The sequence below is a fragment of the Fundulus heteroclitus genome, unplaced genomic scaffold (genome assembly GCF_011125445.2).
Source record: "Fundulus heteroclitus isolate FHET01 unplaced genomic scaffold, MU-UCD_Fhet_4.1 scaffold_36, whole genome shotgun sequence".
Taxonomy (NCBI): domain Eukaryota; kingdom Metazoa; phylum Chordata; class Actinopteri; order Cyprinodontiformes; family Fundulidae; genus Fundulus; species Fundulus heteroclitus.
The window spans coordinates 698,105-716,854 of record NW_023396770.1 but is presented as its reverse complement, the minus strand read 5'-3'; the positions used below and the strand labels follow the sequence as shown (position 1 = coordinate 716,854).

The following is an 18,750-nucleotide window of genomic DNA, read 5'->3' as shown; positions in this document are numbered from 1 at the left end:
ACACTCAGTTTTTGGATGAGTTGTCAGATTTCTTATCTGATTTGGTGTACGCTGGCGGTAATGACACCCGGTCACGCCGATCAGAGGTCACCAAAGTTGGTGTTGCTTCGGTTTGTGAGTTTGCTAAAACTATGTCGGACTCTGTAATTTTCTCTGGTCCCCTGCCTGATCTGACCAGTGATGACATGTTTAGCCGCATGTCATCATTCAACCGCTGGTTGTCTAGGTGGTGTCCAGAAAACGACGTGGGCTACATTGATAACTGGAGAACTTTCTGGGGAAAACCTGGTCTGATCCGGAGAGACGGCATCCATCCTACTTTGGAGGGTGCAGCTCTTCTTTCTAGAAATCTGGCCGGATTTATTAGTCCTCCTAAATGCTGACAACCCAGGGTCCAGACCAGGAAGCAGAGCCGTAGTTTAACACACCTCTCTGCAGCTTCTGTACTGTTACCCACCCATTATCCTATTGAGACGGTGTCTTTCCCACGGCCAAAACTTAACAGATCAAAAACTGATCTAAAAGGAACAAATCATAAAAACCTAATAAAAATCAATACGGTTCACCTTGAACCTAAAAATAAAACAATTAAATGTGGTCTATTAAATATAAGGTCTCTCCCTCCAAAGACTTTGTTAGTTAATGAATTGATTTCTGATAAACAGATTGATTTGTTTTGTCTCACAGAAACCTGGCTACAAGAGGACTACGTTAGTATAAATGAGTCAACTCCCTCCAATTATTCAAATTTCCATATTCCCAGATCTGTGGGAAGAGGAGGAGGAGTGGCAACCATCTTTCAGTCTGATTTATTAATTAGTCCCAGGCCAATTAATAACTACAGTTCTTTTGAACATTTAACCCTCAGTTTCCCTCATCCAAACTGCAAAGCAATAAAACCTCTTCTGTTTGTTGTTTTGTATCGTCCACCAGGCCCTTACACTCAGTTTTTGGATGAGTTGTCAGATTTCTTGTCTGATTTGGTGTTAAATACTGATAAGGTTATTATAGTGGGTGATTTTAACATCCATGTTGACACAGAATGTGGGTGATTTTAACATCCATGTTGACACTGAATGTGATAACCTTAGTGTAGCCTTTAAAACTATCCTAGATTCAATTGGTTTTGTTCAAAATGTGCATGAACCGACGCACTCTCGGCTCCATACTTTAGACCTTGTGCTGACATATGGCATTGATTGTGAAGAATTAACAGTATTTCCTCACAACCCTGTCCTGTCTGATCATTTTTTAATAACATTTGAGTTTAATCTAACTGAATTCTCCACCCCCAAAAGAGGGTTCCATTATAGTAGATTTTTATCGGATAATGCTGTATCAAAACTTAAAGAGTCTGTCCCCTTCTTAATATCCTCAGTATTGCAGAAATGCCCTGTAGATGGCAGCATTGCTGTTTCTTCCCATTCACAAATCGATACCTTTGCTAACAATGTGACTTCCTCATTGCGTTCTGCATTAGACAATGTAGCTCCCTTGAAAAAGAAGGTGATTATTCACAGGAAGCTGGCTCCTTGGTTTAATTCAGAGCTGCGTTCCTTGAAGCACAATGTTAGGAAATTGGAGAGAAAATGGCGCTCTACACACCAAGAGGAATCCTACTTAATCTGGAGGGACAGTCTATTGTTGTATAACAAGACCCTCCGCAGAGTTAAAGCAGCATATTTTTCATCATTAATTGAAGAGAATAAAAATAATCCTAGATTTCTCTTTAGTACAGTTGCCAAACTTACCCAGAGCCACAGCTCTGTTGATCCATCCATTCCCTTAGCTCTCAGTAGTAATGATTTTATGGGATTCTTCATAAATAAAATTGATGCCATTAAAAATAAAATAATTGGCATCCTCCCAAACATGATTACCTCGTCCTCAGTAAGTGAGGCAGCATTGGAGGAATCTTTAGAATCTGCGCAGTGTTTGAACTGTTTAGAAGCAGTAGAGCTTTCTGAGCTATCTAAAATTTTAGCTTCATCTAAACCTTCTACCTGTATGTTAGACCCAATCCCAACCAAGTTGTTTAAGGACATATTCCCTTTGATCAGTGGCACTATTTTAGACATGATTAATCTATCCTTAGTAAATGGATATGTACCACAGGTTTTGAAAGTAGCTGTTATTAAACCTTTACTTAAGAAACCTTCTCTTGATCAAGATGAGTTAGTAAATTACAGACCTATATCTAATCTTCTTTTCTTATCTAAAATTCTTGAGAAAGTAGTTGCTAATCAACTTTGTGAACATTTACAAAGTAATGACCTACTTGAGGAGTTTCAGTCAGGCTTCAGAGCTCATCATAGCACTGAAACAGCTCTGGTGAAGGTCACTAATGATATTCTCATGGCCTCAGATAATGGACTTGTGTCTATACTTGTCCTGTTAGATCTCAGTGCTGCGTTTGATACAGTTGATCACAATATTCTCCTACAAAGACTTGAGCATACTGTAGGGATTAAGGGGAAAGCATTAGGCTGGTTTAAGTTTTATCTGTCTAACAGATTCCAATTTGTTCATGTTAATAATAAATCTTCCCCAAACTCTAGGGTCACCTGTGGAGTACCACAGGGTTCAGTCCTTGGACCAATTCTCTTTACTATATATATGCTTCCGATAGGCAAAATTATCAGACAGCATGGGATTAATTTCCACTGTTATGCTGATGATACTCAGCTATATTTATCCATAAATCCTGATGAATCCAATCAATTACTTCGACTGCAGTCATGTCTTGATGACATCAAAAGCTGGATGACTTTAAATTTCCTGCATCTAAATTCTGACAAGACCGAAGTTTTAATCTTTGGGCCAGAGTCCTCAAAAAATAAACTTCTTAACCAATCACTTAATCTGGGTGGCATTAACCTGGCCTCTGGTAATAAAGTAAAAAATCTTGGTGTTATTTTTGACCAAGACATGTCATTTAAATCCCATATTAAACAGGTTTCCAGAGTTTCCTTTTTTCACCTCCGGAATATCGCCAAAATTAGAAACATTCTGTCCAGGAGTGATGCTGAAAAACTGGTCCATGCATTTGTTACTTCAAGGCTGGACTATTGTAATTCTTTACTATCAGGAATTCCACAAAATGCAGTTCAAAGCCTTCAGCTGATCCAAAATGCTGCAGCAAGAGTTCTGATGAAAATCAACAAGAGGGATCATATTTCTCCAATTTTAGCTTCCCTTCATTGGCTTCCTGTTAAATCAAGAATAGAATTTAAAATTCTTCTTCTAACGTATAAAGCCCTTCATAATCAAACTCCATCATATATGAGAGCTCTGATTACCCCGTATGTTCCTAACAGAGCACTTCGCTCTCAGACTGCAGGTCTGCTGGTGGTTCCTAGAGTCTCTAAAAGTAGAATGGGAGGCAGATCCTTTAGCTATCAGGCTCCTCTCCTGTGGAACCAACTCCCAGTTTTGGTCCGTGAGGCAGACACCCTGTCTACTTTTAAGACTAGGCTTAAAACTTTTCTTTTTGACAAAAATTATAACTAGTGACTCATGTTACTCTCAGCTACCTTTATAGTTTTACTGCTATAGGCTTAGGCTACTGGAGTATATCAGGACCTAATTTTCTCACTATATTGAGTTCTACTGTTCTTCAATTATGCATTATGTGTTGTCATTTCTGCTTTAACTTTCTGTTCTCTCTCTTTTCTCTTCATAGTAGGTACACCTGGTCTGGCGTTCTGTTAACTGTGACATTATCCAGAGAAGACGGCTCACCCGCTACTACCATCTAATGTAGAACAGATTACTAGATCAATGTGTGCTTCTGTGCTTTTTGTTTCTCTTGTTGTGTCTCTGTTCTGTCTTCTGTAACCCCAGTCGGTCGAGGCAGATGATCGTTCATACTGAGCCCGGTTCTGCCGGAGGTTTTTTTTCCCCGTTAATGGGTGGTTTTTCTTCCCACTGTCGCTTCATGCTTGCTCAGTATGAGGGATTGCAGCAAAGCCATGTACAATGCAGATGACTCTTCCTGTGGCTCTACGGTTCCCCAGGAGTGAATGCTGCTTGTCGGGACTTTGATGCAATCAACTGGTTTCCTTATATAGGACATTTTTGACCAATCTGTATAATCTGACCCAATCTGTATAATATGATTGAACTTGACTTTGTAAAGTGCCTTGAGATGACATGTTTCATGATTTGGCGCTATATAAATAAAATTGAATTGAATTGAATTAAATACTGATAAGGTTATTATAGTGGGTGATTTTAACATCCATGTTGACACAGAATGTGATAACCTTAGTGTTGCCTTTAAAACTATCCTAGATTCAATTGGTTTTGCTCAAAATGTGCATGAACCGACGCACTCTCGGCTCCATACTTTAGACCTTGTGCTGACATATGGCATTGATTGTGAAGAATTAACAGTATTTTCTCACAACCCTGTCCCATCTGATAATTTTTTAATAACATTTGAGTTTAATCTAACGGAGTTCTCCACCCCCAAAAGAGGGTTCCATTATAGTAGATCTTTATCAGACAATGCTGCATCAATCTTCAAAGAGTCTGTCCCCTTTTTAATATCCTCCGTATTGCAGAAATGCCCTGTAGATGGCAGCAATGTTGTTTCTTCCAATTCACAAATAGATGTCTTTGCTAACAATGTGACTTCCTCATTGCGTTCTGCATTAGACAATGTAGCTCCCTTGAAAAAGAAGGTGATTATTCACAGGAAGCTGGCTCCTTGGTTTAATTCAGAGCTGCGTTCCTTGAAGCACAATGTTAGGAAATTGGAGAGAAAATGGCGCTCTACACACCAAGAGGAATCCTACCTAATCTGGAAGAACAGTCTATTGTTGTATAACAAGACCCTCAGCAGAGTTAGAGCAGCATATTTTTCATCATTAATTGAGGAGAATAAAAATAATCCTAGATTTCTCTTCAGTACAGTTGCCAAACTTACCCAGAGCCACAGCTCTGTTGATCCATCCATTCCCTTAGCTCTTAGTAGTAATGATTTTATGGGATTCTTCATAAATAAAATTGATGCCATTAAAAATAAAATAATTGGCATCCTCCCAAACATGATTACCTCGTCCTCAGTAAGTGAGGCAGCATTGGAGGAATCTTTAGAACCTGCGCAGTGTCTGAACTGTTTAAAAGCAGTAGAGCTTTCTGAGCTATCTAAAATTTTAGCTTCATCTAAACCTTCTACCTGTATGTTAGACCCAATCCCAACCAAGTTGTTTAAGGAGGTATTCCCTTTGATCAGTGGTCCTATTTTACACATGATGACTCCATTCTAACAGCAGCAGGCGGACCTCCTGGAGCTGACGTCCCTTCCTCAGCAGATGATGGACAACCTCAAATAACTCCCTGATGCATCAATCAACCCCTTCGTTTCCCTCTGATTGCACCAACAATCAGCTCGTTTTCTGCTGCGGCTCGTTTAGGAGAAGCAATCAGATGAAGGTTAAAGGCAGATGCTCTGATTCACGGAGAAGCTGGATTCCAAACTCCTGCCTTTCCCAACCCTCCCGCGGCTAATCCTCAGTTTTTCAAACATAACTGGAGAATTAAAGCAAGTTTCCAGCTTGGATTGTGTGTGTCAGTAGTTAGGAAGGAAAATCAGGAAGCTGAAGGTCGGCAGTAGCAGCCAGACTATGTCCAATCAGTTGGTTTCTAACTGATTTACTTCATAAATAACCCGTGAGACGTCCATGAGGCTGAACAACAGCAGGAGAGCAACAACAGCGTCCTTTGTGTCTGGGTTTTAACAGTATGTGGTATGAAAGCTGACGGGACTCACCCTGCCTCCGTTCCTCATCATGGACTTCAGGGACTGCGCAGCGTCCTGCAGGAGAAACCATCATTAACCTTTACCCTTCCACCATTTACCACAGGCTTGACATCAGAGACTCTGGATCAGTGGAGATCCACACAAAATAAACATAATTACAGAAATAAACCCAAAGAAAGCATGAGGCTCAGAACAGCATCTCTCTGTTGGAGGAAGTCGGCTTAAATCTCTGAGGAAGCAGGAGGTGTGCAGGAGTCAGGAGGGTCATGCTAACATTTCCTCAGACAACAAACAGCAGCTGAGAAGATCTCTGCTGCATGAAGGTAGCGGCCCGCTGATGGATGGATGAGCTGAACTATGAGGGATAAACTCGCCCTGAAGGAGACGATATGGAGAATTTACCTGTGGGCTTTAAATCTACCTGTTTTCAGCTGAACCGCATACAAACCTTCATCTGGTCAGGCTGCTAAGCAGCAATAACTGGATCAGGAATATTCTGAATCAGAACCTCTGCAGTTATTGAAGCTCTGACAGAACCAACAGTGGATAACCAGAGCGAGGGATCCAGACCATTATTATTATTATTCCATTCAGGAATAACGCAGAAATGAGTCCATCGCTGCACGCTGAGTGGATGTACCTTGTTGTGCTGCTCCGCCGACTGCATTCTCATGTCGTAGGCCTGGTACCGAGCGTTGTGGACCGGTTCAGGCCCGCCTCTTCTGCCCAGGGCCTGAGGGGCGAACTGGCCGGTGGTCATGAAGGCGGGACCCTGCTGCTCGGCCTGCAGAGGGCCACAGAACCCAAACGGGGGACATTCCTTCATCACAAAGCTTCACTTCATTCAGGCCAAAGGGCACAAAAACACCGATTTGTCTCAGAAAGACCAACATCAGCCGGTACCGGTACCGATATACCGCGCATGCGTTGTAGTCTGAAAAGCTTCCAGTCAAAGTGTTTAAAGCGTTTTCTCCAGGATGAACCCGCCGCTCAACTCACCTTCATCCTCTTCCGTTTCTCCTTGTTTCTCCTCTTGAAGTTTTCCTACAGGCCAGAAGAAGAGAAGCTTCAGCACCAAGCAAGCAGCGTTCCTCACCTTCAGGCTGCAGGTCAGAAGACGTCGGTTCTCACATCGTCCTGCTTGCGTTTCTTGAAGATGTTGTCCTCCGCCACGCCCACGGCCTGCATGATCATCTCCACCCGCTCCAGGTTGACGTAGCCGTTCTGGGTCAGGTAGCCCTGCAGAGGAACACCTGGCAGTCAGAGCGGCTCTCCTTCTGATGGATCAGCAGCCACAGCTCACATCTACGATACTCACTCCTGTTTTGTGGACGACGTCTTTGTAGATGTTCACCAGCCGGTCTATCGCGCCCTCTCTGGTGGGAAAACACGAGAAGAGGTGGAGACATTTATTTCTGTCAAACCTGGAGACATTCCGAGTCTGAGGAGACGTGACGGATGTTCTTCACGTCTGCAGCTCCTCAAACCCGCCTGCATAAAAAAAATGACCTTAGAAGGCCAAAACTCCCTGGGCAGGAAGCAGGAGTCTTTCCATCGTCTTGTTATGTCAAACCACGTATAAATCTAAACGATAGACGATGAGGGGCGGCTGACTTTTTCATAAACTACGTTTAGTTTTCATACAGACTTTTGTTCTGTAACCAAACTCTCGCCAGACGGAGTTCGTTCTGCAGAGCTCAGCACGTCCATCTGGGATCGCTCCATTGGAGACGTTTCAGGGGGAGGGGCCTAACCAAAAACTCTTGCATGTGATTGGATAAGCCACCTGTCTGTCATCTTTCCTGCCGCACTTCTTCTACCCCTCACATTGAAACCAAAACCATCGTCATCACCAACAAAAAATGTTCTCTGGTGTTCTTTTAAAGAATTAAGATAAACACGGTTTAAATAGCAGCATTAATGTCAGCGCTGCTTCCTCGCTGTGAGCCGCCATCGTTGTCTCAAACGGTCGCTTCTCTGATTCGCCACATCTACGTAAATCCCACCCGCCGATCCTGATTGGCTCGTCCATTTTATGTGGCGTTGACACTGGAGGTTTCACCAAGGATCAATAATCACATTAATAAAAACAAGAGTCTAAAGTTACTGAGAAAATCATTTAAAATATATCAAATAATGTTCGTTTAACTCAGGATTTACATTATAAATGGGTTGAAACACAAATCAAATGGTATAAATGAGTTAAGCTAATTTAACCTCATTCCATGTTCTTCAAGATGAACTTTGGTTCTCTAACTCAGATCTGCAGTGAACCAGGATTCACTGAATCATTCTTTTGTGTTTACATAGCTCCTTAGCTTCTTTTAATCTTCATTTTGCTCAGTAGTTTTAGTGAAGCTTCATTAGCCTGGTAGAGAGCAGAGCTCTTAATGTTTAATTTAACTTGATGCTCTGTGAATTTAACCCCCCAGAGAACCTTTGGTTCTGGTCTGAGAAGCACGCACAGAGTAGCAGGTCGGCTCTAAATTTCTGCAGGAATTTTCTAGTTTTCACAGAGCAGTGAAGTCCTGCCAGCGGCTCTGTGGCTCAGCGGTGAAGGACCAGAGATCAACTACCTGTTGAACCGCCACACCTGGACTGGATTATCCATTATCTAATTATCTAATTATACCAAAACCGCCCGAAACTCCGTTTGTCATCTGTGACACTTTATTCTGACTGATACAGGTCATTTGTCACCTGACCCAGAACCAGTTTAGGAACCACGGGTTCTGAACTCATCTAACAGAAACTGGGCCAAAGCATTCATCTGTGGGTTCAGAACCATTAACGAGTTGAACTAAAAGCAGGCAGAAAACTTGATTTCTGGGTTCCACCAAACCCGATGAGAACCTTCTCCTCAGACTGAACACGTTTCCACCTGAGAACCACAAAAAGCTCCAAATCAAGCCAGCGCTCCTTTTCTGGACCTTTTCCCTGAAGCTGCAGATCGTGGCGCCGCAGCAGAGATGAAACGTGTGAGGAGAACCGGAGGAGGCGCAGAGGACAGTGATTTAAAATGCTAATTGTAAAATGTTCAGTGTTCTGATTAAAATGCCAGCGTTCATTCAGAGGATCAGCGAGGAGCGAGGAGGATTAGCTGATTAACTGGAACCTAATCTCACTTCTAATTACTTTGTCTTTACAGGACGTGAAATGCCAAACGCTGACAGACGGCCGGCTTCAATCAGCCCAACCGCCTTCAGCTGCTTTCACCTCGCATTTAGGAACAAATAAAGGATTCCCCGTCTCTCAGAGACATTAAGCTTTTACTTCCATTTATCTAAGTATTCATTTTATGAACTAAAGACCAAACACTTCATCTGATCCTAAAACACAATAACAACCTGTAAATCCAGCCGAGCAGCTCAACAGAAATTTATAAAGCTATTTCTAAAGGATTTAAAGACGCTGATAGACCAAAGTGTTGTAGAGATTTAGAGCAAATACACAAAGTGAAACTAAATATATAAAATAAACAAAACCAAACTATTGGCAATGGAAAAAAGACCTAAAGGTGGATTTTAAGGTTTATATGGAGGAAGCAGCTTTTCTCCAACTGATGCACTTGAGTTTCTCCACCGAGGGACAATAAAGGAGAGTTCTATTGTGTTCTATTCCTCAGAGAAGGTCCGGTCCGGTTCTCGGTACCGACAGGAGCTGCAGGTGAGACAACGAGGCCGTCTGGCTGCAGCAGCTCAGACACCAGCAGGCGAGACCACAAAGACGATAAAACGGACCTGGAACCAAAGTTGGTTCTACCTGCTGAGCTCCAGGAGGTCCAGCCGTGTGGACACCAAGCCCACAGAACCAAACGGACCCGTTTTAAATTACATTAGGCAGAACGGTGAGAAGAACCGCGGGGCTCCAGCAGGTTCTTGTAGAACAGAGAAACGGCTAACGGCCAGGTAGCAGCAGCTTCCTGGAGGCTCACCTGATCTCCAGGGACGGAAGATGCGGCAGGAAGTCGTTTCCCACGAAGAAGCACATGAAGACCCAGTCGTCGACGCTCCTCTCGAAGTCGAAGGGAAACGGCAGGCTGGCCATGGTCAGCTCTCTGGCCAGGTACTGAGGACACGCAGACAGACGCTCATCACTGACCTGCAGCCCTCAGGGAGCCCGTCCTGCAGGTTCTGCCTCTGCAGACGCCTCTCAGTCCCACATTTAACTCAGGCAGCGAGGAGACGGCTGCAGGACGGGGCCCCTGAGGACCCCTGAGGGCCCCTGGATTAACTGATCTATGGCGTAGATTGAGTTTAATTCAGCCTGAAAATAAAGAAATAGGAGCTTTTTGTTTTAAATCTGATGTCTGGTTTCTACAGGCTGATCACTGCCAATGGTTCTGGACTAGGCCCGGTTCCTGATGGTCCAGTTTGACCGCTGTTCCCCCCTTTAGCAGCGCAGTAAAGCTGAAGCGGGCCCGTTTGGGCCGGGCGACGCACCTCCCGCAGAACGCAGAGCCGGATGAAGATGAACTCCTGCTCGGCGACCGGCATGGCGTCTGCAAACTCGTCGTGCTGGAAGAGAAGAAGAGGTCCAGATGTTGGTGCTGCAGGAAAACCAGACTGAGAAAAGTTCTGCCAAATTCTGGACTCCAGGTTCTGTGCAGCAGCGCGGCGGCTCTGCTTCAATGACACAGACGCCACATGGGGTCCAGAAGTTAACCCGCATCACAGCAGGGTTCTGACTGTAAATGACTACAGAACCAGGAGAACCGGACCTGGCCCTGCTTCTCCCGGGCCACGCCCTGACAGTCCTTGATGTCGTGGCCCATCTGTCCGCAGAGCGCGCACGGCCGCGGCTTGTTGGGCTTGAACTCCTCCCTGATGATGGTGAAGTTGGGCTCGTGTGTGGCCAGGCCCAGCATGATGAGGTCAGCTGACGGGACAGAAGGCAGAACGTTAACAGAACCGCACCGGACCGGCCAGAACATTAACAGAACCGCACCGGAGCAGGCAGGGACGCGGTCAGGAGGCGTGTCTCACCGTCAGCGCCGCACAGGCAGTGGTGCGTGTTTGGGTCGTGGTTGGGCTGAGCTGTAGAGGAGGAGACGTTAGTCTGAGGGGAACCTTCACGTTCTTCATGTTTGTTCTTAAATTAATTAGAAATTAGATCAAATATCTGATTTAAACCGTTTGATTTATTTCAGCTTTATGCAGCGATTCTCACTGAGGACTCAACACAGACCCGGTTTGATAAACCAACAAATAAGTTAAGAAAATAAGAGTGAAAAACAAGAAGAAGAGGCAGATAGGAGCTTTAAATGGTTCCAAAGGAACCAGGGTGGATCCCATCAGAACCTGCTGTAGAGGTCCATTTGAAAGATTCTGACTTTAGGCGCCTGCAGAACTCCAGGTCTGCAAGGCCTCAAAGCTTTTCACTTAGAACAACGGTTCTACGCGCTGTCCCGGTCCAAACACGAGCCCTAACGGACTCTACTGGACGGACTTATGGTTCTAACATTTTGTTCTGAAAAGCGTGGCTTGACTTTATATTCAGCATCAAGTCAGAACCTTTTAGAACCTCCTCTGGCTGCAGGTCTCCGCGGTTCTGCGGCAAACATGGAGAACATCTGAGAACATCTGAGAACATCAAGTCTTCCTACAGATTACCAGCTGGTCCGGACTTTGACTAGGCCATTCTAACCGCTGGAGTCTGTTCTGATACCGTGACGCGTTCTGCTGCGTGTTGCACTGGATCTTATAAACGGGTCTCAGAGTAACTCGTTCTGCAGCCAGGAGCCATCACCCAGGTTTTTATCCGTCCCTCTGCTTGCTACGGCGGCACACCTTCCACAAGCAAACATGCTGACGCCACACAGAAAGCAGCCGCCAGGAACTAAACAAGGATCTCTACGCTGCAGAACCAAGAGAACCTCTGGACAACGGGTCAGGGTGTGAAACGTCACCTCTCTGTCTCCTGATGAAATCCATGATCTTGTGTTCTCCTTCACCAGGAACGCTGGCATCAGACAGGAAGACCTGCAGAAGAACCTCATTAAACCACAGGAGTTACGCCACATTTAGAACATTGTCCCCAGATATCAGGAGAACTCACAACAACGTTCTTCCATCCTGGATCGTTGCTGAGTCGGTCTGCCACGTAGTAGCGCAGACACTGGGCCAGGTTGTCCATGAACTCCGTTCCCTGCAGAAACATCTCATTATGCATCCAGACACACGTCCAGCTAAGCAGCAGGAAACCAGAAAACTTACAGGAGTGATGCAGTTGCTGTCGAACCTCTCCTTTATCTCCTCTGGTGGAAGATAGCCTCCTGCCAGGAGGAAAGCAGAGGATCAGGCGTCTGATCCTACAGAGTCAGCCATCACACAAACATTCATCTTCTACTCTATCAACATTAAAGCAGAGCCTCAAAAACGGTTTAACCTGCTCATTGATAGGAATCACAGCGTGTAAAATATAGTTAAAATAATAATAATAATAATAATAATAATATCGTCTTTATTGAAACACACATTACAATGAAATGTGTTCTCTGCTTTTAACCCATCACCCTGGGGGAGCAGTGGGCTGCCATGTGGGGCGCCCGGGGAGCAATCTGGGGTTAAGGGTCTTGCTCAGGGACACAGAGTGCAGGCAGTGGGAATTGAACCGGGTATTTGCATCCTTCTCTGAGAGCAAGCGCGCTGCTCTAAACACTCAGCCACGACTCCATGGCCGAGTTTGTTATAAAAAACAAACTTGGCCTTTAAAATGTTTAGTTTGAATGAGGGGTGGATCCTTTCTCTGCAGTGAAACTATTTAGAAATAAATCTAGACCTTTGAGCTGCAAAGTAACTTATCACCCTGAATAAATTTATTCTGTTTCTTTTAGGCTCATTAAGGCCAGAGTCCGGTTCTGCGGTTCTGATGTCCTGCTTTCATCATCAGTGAAGTTCTAGCAGCTGTTCTGCTGCGTCTACTGGAGGCTTTCTATAAACCTGGGTAAGAATGCGCAGAACGCTGCAGCTGAGCGGGTCAAACCTCACACCTTTCTGGATGATCTCCTCCCTCATGCGATTCTTCTCCTCCGTAAGCTCCACGCCTTCTTTGGAGGCACGGAACCGGCGGGAGCGCTGCTGGTTCATTTTGGCCCGTGGAGCCTGCAGAAAGTCCAGAAGGAGGACGGTACAGCCGGCTTTAGGAGGACAGCCTGCAGCCCCTGGAGCCAGCTGGAGCGACGGGGACTCACCACTCCATCGATGGCCATGTAGAGAACCCTCCTGGGACGCACGATGTTATACAGCCGATCAATATACTCGAAAATAGCCACCATCATCTCATCTTCATTCTTGGGTGCAGGTCTGCAAAGGAAACTTTTCTTTACCTTTTCTGCTTAAACCTTTCATTCTGACGTCAAACGTTTCAGATTTTACTCTTTAAATGTAAAAAGTTTACCACCTGAGTTCACCTGCTCGCCTGATTTAAAGGAACTAGAGTGAAGCACCTACTTGTCTTCAGGGTGTGTACACGGGTGAATGATGCCGTTCATGTCCAAGTACAAGTTATCGAATTCCACCTCGTTGGGGTTGGGCTTGGTCGTGTCCACCGGGATGCGGACGCCATTGCACTCTTTTCCCTGTGGGACAAAAACACGAGAGAAAAATCAGCTCAGCGCTCATCAGGATGCAGGGTGGCTTAAATCCCAGCTATCTGAGTCCAGAACAAACGGCCGCACCGCCATCAACAGCCTCCAGGTGAGGTCTCTGCTCGGCCTGCTCTTCCTCTCTGACCCCCGCTGGTTCTGACCGCTGCCGTCCGGATCAGCACCAGAACTCCATCAGCAGGTATTAACTAGAAAATGCTCCTCATCTTCAAAGCCCTCCTCACATCTCCCTGACCTCCTCCATGTTGACCTGCTTTTAGTCTATTTTATTGTACATTTTCTGGGTTTAAAGTTTTCTGTGTGATGGCCTGGATCCTCCTGAAAGGCGCTTTTAAATAACTGATTACAATAACTAGCTGCCTGTTATAACCCGTGCTAGTTCCCCTGCTGATGAGTTTAACTTGAATGATCCTGAGGACGGAGACAGATTAGACCTTATTAATAGATCTTATCCCGGGTTACCTTCCGTGCCAAATCCCCTCCTCCTGGATAATACAAAGGTCAAACTAGTTTGGACTTTTCAGGAACAGGAATGTAACCCGGGTTAGTTTCCGTGACAACAACGTTAATCCCTACTCCTGGTTGGCACATGTAATAATCAGGATTATTTACGGTGGTTATAGTCCAGCTTCTCCATCTAACCAGTACAAATGCTGAACCGGTTTACAGGCTTTATCCCGGGTAGTTCTCTGCGCTACCTGAGGCAAACTAAAGTTTATTTCGGGTTATTTTCCGTGTCACCTCCACTTATCCTGGTTTTTACAAACTTTAAACCAGTGCATGGTTCTTAAAACGATTTAAACGTGTTTCTCCATCCTGGTTCAGGCGGGTAACCCGGGTTATTTCCCGTGCTAACGATGCTAGCTCACCTTTTCTTCCAAACAGTGGACGATGATTGACGGGTACTTCCGGCTCAGCCAGCGGAAAAACGCCGGGACTCCCATAAATGCAGCTTTTTTTCTGTCAGTTTCAAAGCATAAAAGGTTTTTAAAAAAGGACCTCTGTAGTTTCAGGTCCGGTTCTATGTTCTGCTGGACTCAAGACTGCGGCTACATGCTGTGAGACACAGCTTTGTGTACTTCCTCCGGGTCATTAGCGCAGTTTCCGTTAGCAGCAGCAGCAGCAGCAGCAGCGCCCCCAGTGGAGGGGAGGCGTTAGTGACGTGTCATCTGAAGCGGAATAACTAAAGTTTTTTAACGAATTAAAGGTTTCTGGCGTCTTTGCGACACAAAAGCTTAATACATATTCATAAAAGTGATGCAGCTGGGTGGATACAACAGAAACAACAAAATAATAATAATAAAATAATAATAACACCAATAATACAAATAACAATAATAAATCCATCCATTTTCCAAACCGCTTTACACACACACACACTCACACCTAAGGACAATTTGGAGAAGCCAATTAACCTAACAGTCATGTTTTTGGACTGTGGGAGGAAGCCGGAGTACCCGGAGACAACCCACGCATGCACAGGGAGAACATGCAAACTCCATGCAGAAAGACCCAGGGGTGTACTCGAACCCAGGACCTTCTTGCTGCAAGGCAACAGCGCTACCCACTGCGCCACTGTGCACCCTTAATAATAATAATAATAATAATAATAATAATAATAATAATAATAATTATTATTATTATTATTATTATTATTATTATTATTATTTAATAATAATAATAATAATAATAATAATAATAATTATTATTATTATTATATGATAATTATATATATATATATATATATATATATATATATATATATATATATATATGTTGTTTTCATCTATTTATTATTTGTGGTGATAAATTTAAGGAAACTGTGGCGAGAAGTTAAACTACAAAGATTCCTTTTTTTTTTACAGTGACAGTTTCATTGCTCAGGTCTTCTTAAAAGTACTATTTAAAAATATTTAAATAATAAAGTGAATAAAGTACACGTGTTTGGCATCATATGTTTGTATTTCTTTGAGAAATAATAAGATTTAAAGATGAGAACCCAAAATTGACCTGAAATCAACTGCAGGGGTCCGTTCTTCGTACGTTGCTTAAAACATCCAAGATCAACTGAGACATCCAAGATGATTTCATCCGGCTAATCATGATCCGGCTAATTGGGTTCTTCGAACACACCTGTTGTTTACGATTAGTATGGCTGAATTGAGTTACTGAGACAACTGCGCGTTCATGCGTTTGTTTAAAAGGGGAAATGTATCGATAGTAGAAACATTGATCAGCAACGCTGCTATTGGCTGTTCAGCATGGCCAAAGAACGCCCACAGTTTTTTTCCCAGCAGAACAAAAGCTTTTAATGGAAGGTTATGCCGAATTTGAGTCATTAATTAAAACACCTCAAAATCTGTTAAAGCCAGGAGAGAGGGCTGGCAAAAAGCAGCAGACAAATTAATGTGTAAATACTGTCCATGGTAGATGTTTCTATCACTTTCTACAGTATTCATTTTTGCATTTTAATAATCTCATATTTACTTTGTTCTTTTATGTCAGAGCCTCCACGGGACCCACTAGAACATGGGGACAAGTAAAAGTGAAATACAAGAATATTCTACAAAATGGTAGCCTTTAATTATTACACTTTATTTTAAAAAGGCACTTGTTATGTCAAGAGATCCAAATTTCAGTGTCATTCCTTAGACACGGGAAGTAAAGGATGCGTGCAAACTGGGAATTTTAACAAAAAAAAATAAACAATCTTTATCCATAAAAAATGAAAATCTTCCTTTTCCAAGTCATCCACAGTTTACACGGTAAAACTGTATTGCTCCGTGTCTCGATAATCCAACCATAGTTTTTTCTAATACAATATATGGCTCGACAGGAAGCAAGCCTCTCAAAGTAAACTAAACTTCACAATAAAATGGCCCGAACAAATCTTCTTACTGAATATGATAAAAATAAAAAGCAAACCACCATACAAATAACTTAAAATTTTAGATTTATGGCTCCAACACCACTTTTTCCTCTTTAAAAGCCACTGTTAAATGATGTGTTTGTCTGTTTATAACAGCCACCAAGAAAAATCTCTCTACAACTACACTGTCGCGCTGCGCTAAAGGATCCTGTCTATTGCGCAATACGCGATTAATTCGGAAAAACTCTGCAAATTATTCTTGCACCTTCCGCAACAGGTTGCAGTCGTAAAAATGGACATGGCTACGGCAGACTTCCCTTTCTCCTCCGCTTATACAGCCGTGATCTAATCTTGTTTACATGAAATAAGCCTGCTCTGGAGCAGGCTCAAGCTGGCGCACATGTTGCTATGACAACAAGTGCAGGAAGTCTTTCGAAGAACCAAACGATCCAAGATCAGGCCAAATCGTCAACAATGAAATCCTGCTAACTGAGTTAGCGACGTACGAAGAACGGACCCCTGGTCTCTTGAGGTCTTCATGTTTTCAATAATCTTTATCTTTATATTTATTTGGGTCCTGCTAACAGGATTAATGTTGAAACTAATGCGGAAGAACATGAAACTGATGTACTGAAAAAATGTAACAAAAATGAGAGGAAGAATTAAAACATTAAATCAGTAAAAGACTAAAATGTGCATGAGCAGATCGTGTCAAAGCTGAGGTAGATCCTCCTTTAATGGAGATGTTCTCCGCCTCCAGCCAGCCGTCCCCCCCCCCCCCCCCCCCCTCTCTCACTGGGTAATGCAGGGTGGAGGGAGAAGGGGCCATTAGCCTCTCCTCTGCAGGATTATTACCGCAAAGAGCTGCTGATGGAAAACACTTGGCCTGATCCAATGAGCCATTTCCATAAGCAGTCAGCGTGGAGCTGCAGGTGATCTGCTGGAAGCCTGACTGCAGCCAGAGGAGGAGAGCTGCAAGCTGATGGAAACTATATGAAGTATACCTTCATAAAACTACAATGTTCTGTCAGCTCTGGGGAGAACAGAAATCCTTCCTACAACCAAGAAAACCCGCGTTACAAGAACAAGCCTGCTGCAGAATCCACCCACAGACACAATCACATAAAAAACAAAAATCACACATGACGTTTTCAGCAGCTTTCTGGTCTCCGACAGACGGAGAGCGCCCCCATGTGGACGGTTTCCACCAGAGAATCTGAGCAGATCAGGACAGAGAGGAAAAGTGGGCCGGAGTGATTCCAGAACCTCTTCTGGCCTCTGACCCATAAAAGCAGCTTTTCAGCAGCGATGACCTGAATGAAGGACAAGAGCAAGGCAGCAGAGGGAGACGGCTCCACAAAGAGGACACGGAAGGAAAGCGCTGCATGGAAGGAAGGTGTGAAGGAACAAGACAAGTTTAATAAGAGTTCAGAGGGAGCAAAACAAACTCCTGGGGGGAAAATGTGTTAAAATGAGCCGTTTCTATGTTACAGGAATAAATGTGTGAAGGAGAGCTGCTGTTTGAGGGAAACCAGCCGTTATAAAACCCTCAGCAGAGAATAAAACGCATGCTAGGGGACCTGTGAACGATGCCGCGGTATATATGCTGTATATTATTTACCTTATTCACACAAAATATGCTAAACGAACTTAGCTTAAAACATTTAGATGAATCATGAAAACGTTCTAACTGCTGATCTGGTAGATTTTCTGCTTGACTTTAGTGAAAGTTCAGCTTCAGAGGAAACCAGGTGTAATCTGGCCGATAATTTAGCTCCTATCTGGTTGATAACGTCTTGAGTGACTGTCTTACATTTGAACAGCAGAGTTTATGTTTCTCAGCAGCTGCAGGACTTCTGCTCATTAGCAGCCCAGACAGCAGAGGGTGGATGTGCTCTGAGGAGTTCCTCCCTGAAACATCAGCTTCAGTGGCTTTCCTCTGCGCCGCAGCACAGCACCGATCAGACAAACAGCCGTTTATTTACACTCTGATTAGCAGAAAATGATGCCGGCACGCTTCCCTGGTCTGTTTGATTGGCCGATGCACATGAAAAGCTCAGCAGGAGTTCATTATGGAGACATGTGGCAGCTCCAGGAGAAGATTCACTTCCTGCTGGTGGTGCAGCTGGAATTAAGAGCTGCTGCAGTTTTTAACCAAACACACCATTTCCTGCTCAGAAGCTCTAACCTGCAGGTGCAATAAGTCTACTCAGTTAATCAGACATTAAATCAGACATTAAATCAGTCTGAGTCCAACTCTGTGGGTCTCCACAGAGTTGGAGTTTCTGAATTAATGTGACTTTACAAAGTGCCTTGAGACGACATGATTCATAAATTGGCGTTATATAAACAAAATTTAATTTAATTGAATTTCCAGGAGACAGAACCAGAGCTGCATGGTTCCTCTAGCCTGGAAACACCTTGAGATCTTCAAGAAGGAGCTGGTTGGTGCTGATGGGGTCAGAGCTCCCCTCTGCTACCTGAGCCCAGAAGAAAAGGATGAAAGCA

General features: G+C 43.9%; 1 protein-coding gene across 1 annotated transcript in view; it reads right to left on the bottom strand.

The window, feature by feature from the left end:
* Positions 1-14,465, bottom strand: part of xrn2 (5'-3' exoribonuclease 2) — a 29,297-nt gene extending 14,832 nt beyond the window's left edge. Inside the window, exons 1-16 of the mRNA XM_036130405.1 lie at positions 14,243-14,465; positions 13,219-13,346; positions 12,960-13,071; positions 12,759-12,870; positions 11,983-12,041; positions 11,825-11,914; positions 11,676-11,748; positions 10,753-10,803; positions 10,488-10,645; positions 10,210-10,284; positions 9,702-9,835; positions 7,086-7,143; positions 6,899-7,006; positions 6,767-6,811; positions 6,408-6,551; positions 5,777-5,821 (exon numbers count right to left, since the gene is read on the bottom strand). Coding sequence (XP_035986298.1) covers positions 5,777-5,821; positions 6,408-6,551; positions 6,767-6,811; positions 6,899-7,006; positions 7,086-7,143; positions 9,702-9,835; positions 10,210-10,284; positions 10,488-10,645; positions 10,753-10,803; positions 11,676-11,748; positions 11,825-11,914; positions 11,983-12,041; positions 12,759-12,870; positions 12,960-13,071; positions 13,219-13,346; positions 14,243-14,317 — 1,467 coding nt within the window. The 5' untranslated portion in view covers positions 14,318-14,465. The remainder of the gene's footprint in view (positions 1-5,776; positions 5,822-6,407; positions 6,552-6,766; positions 6,812-6,898; positions 7,007-7,085; positions 7,144-9,701; positions 9,836-10,209; positions 10,285-10,487; positions 10,646-10,752; positions 10,804-11,675; positions 11,749-11,824; positions 11,915-11,982; positions 12,042-12,758; positions 12,871-12,959; positions 13,072-13,218; positions 13,347-14,242) is intronic.
* Positions 14,466-18,750: the final 4,285 nt, after the last annotated feature.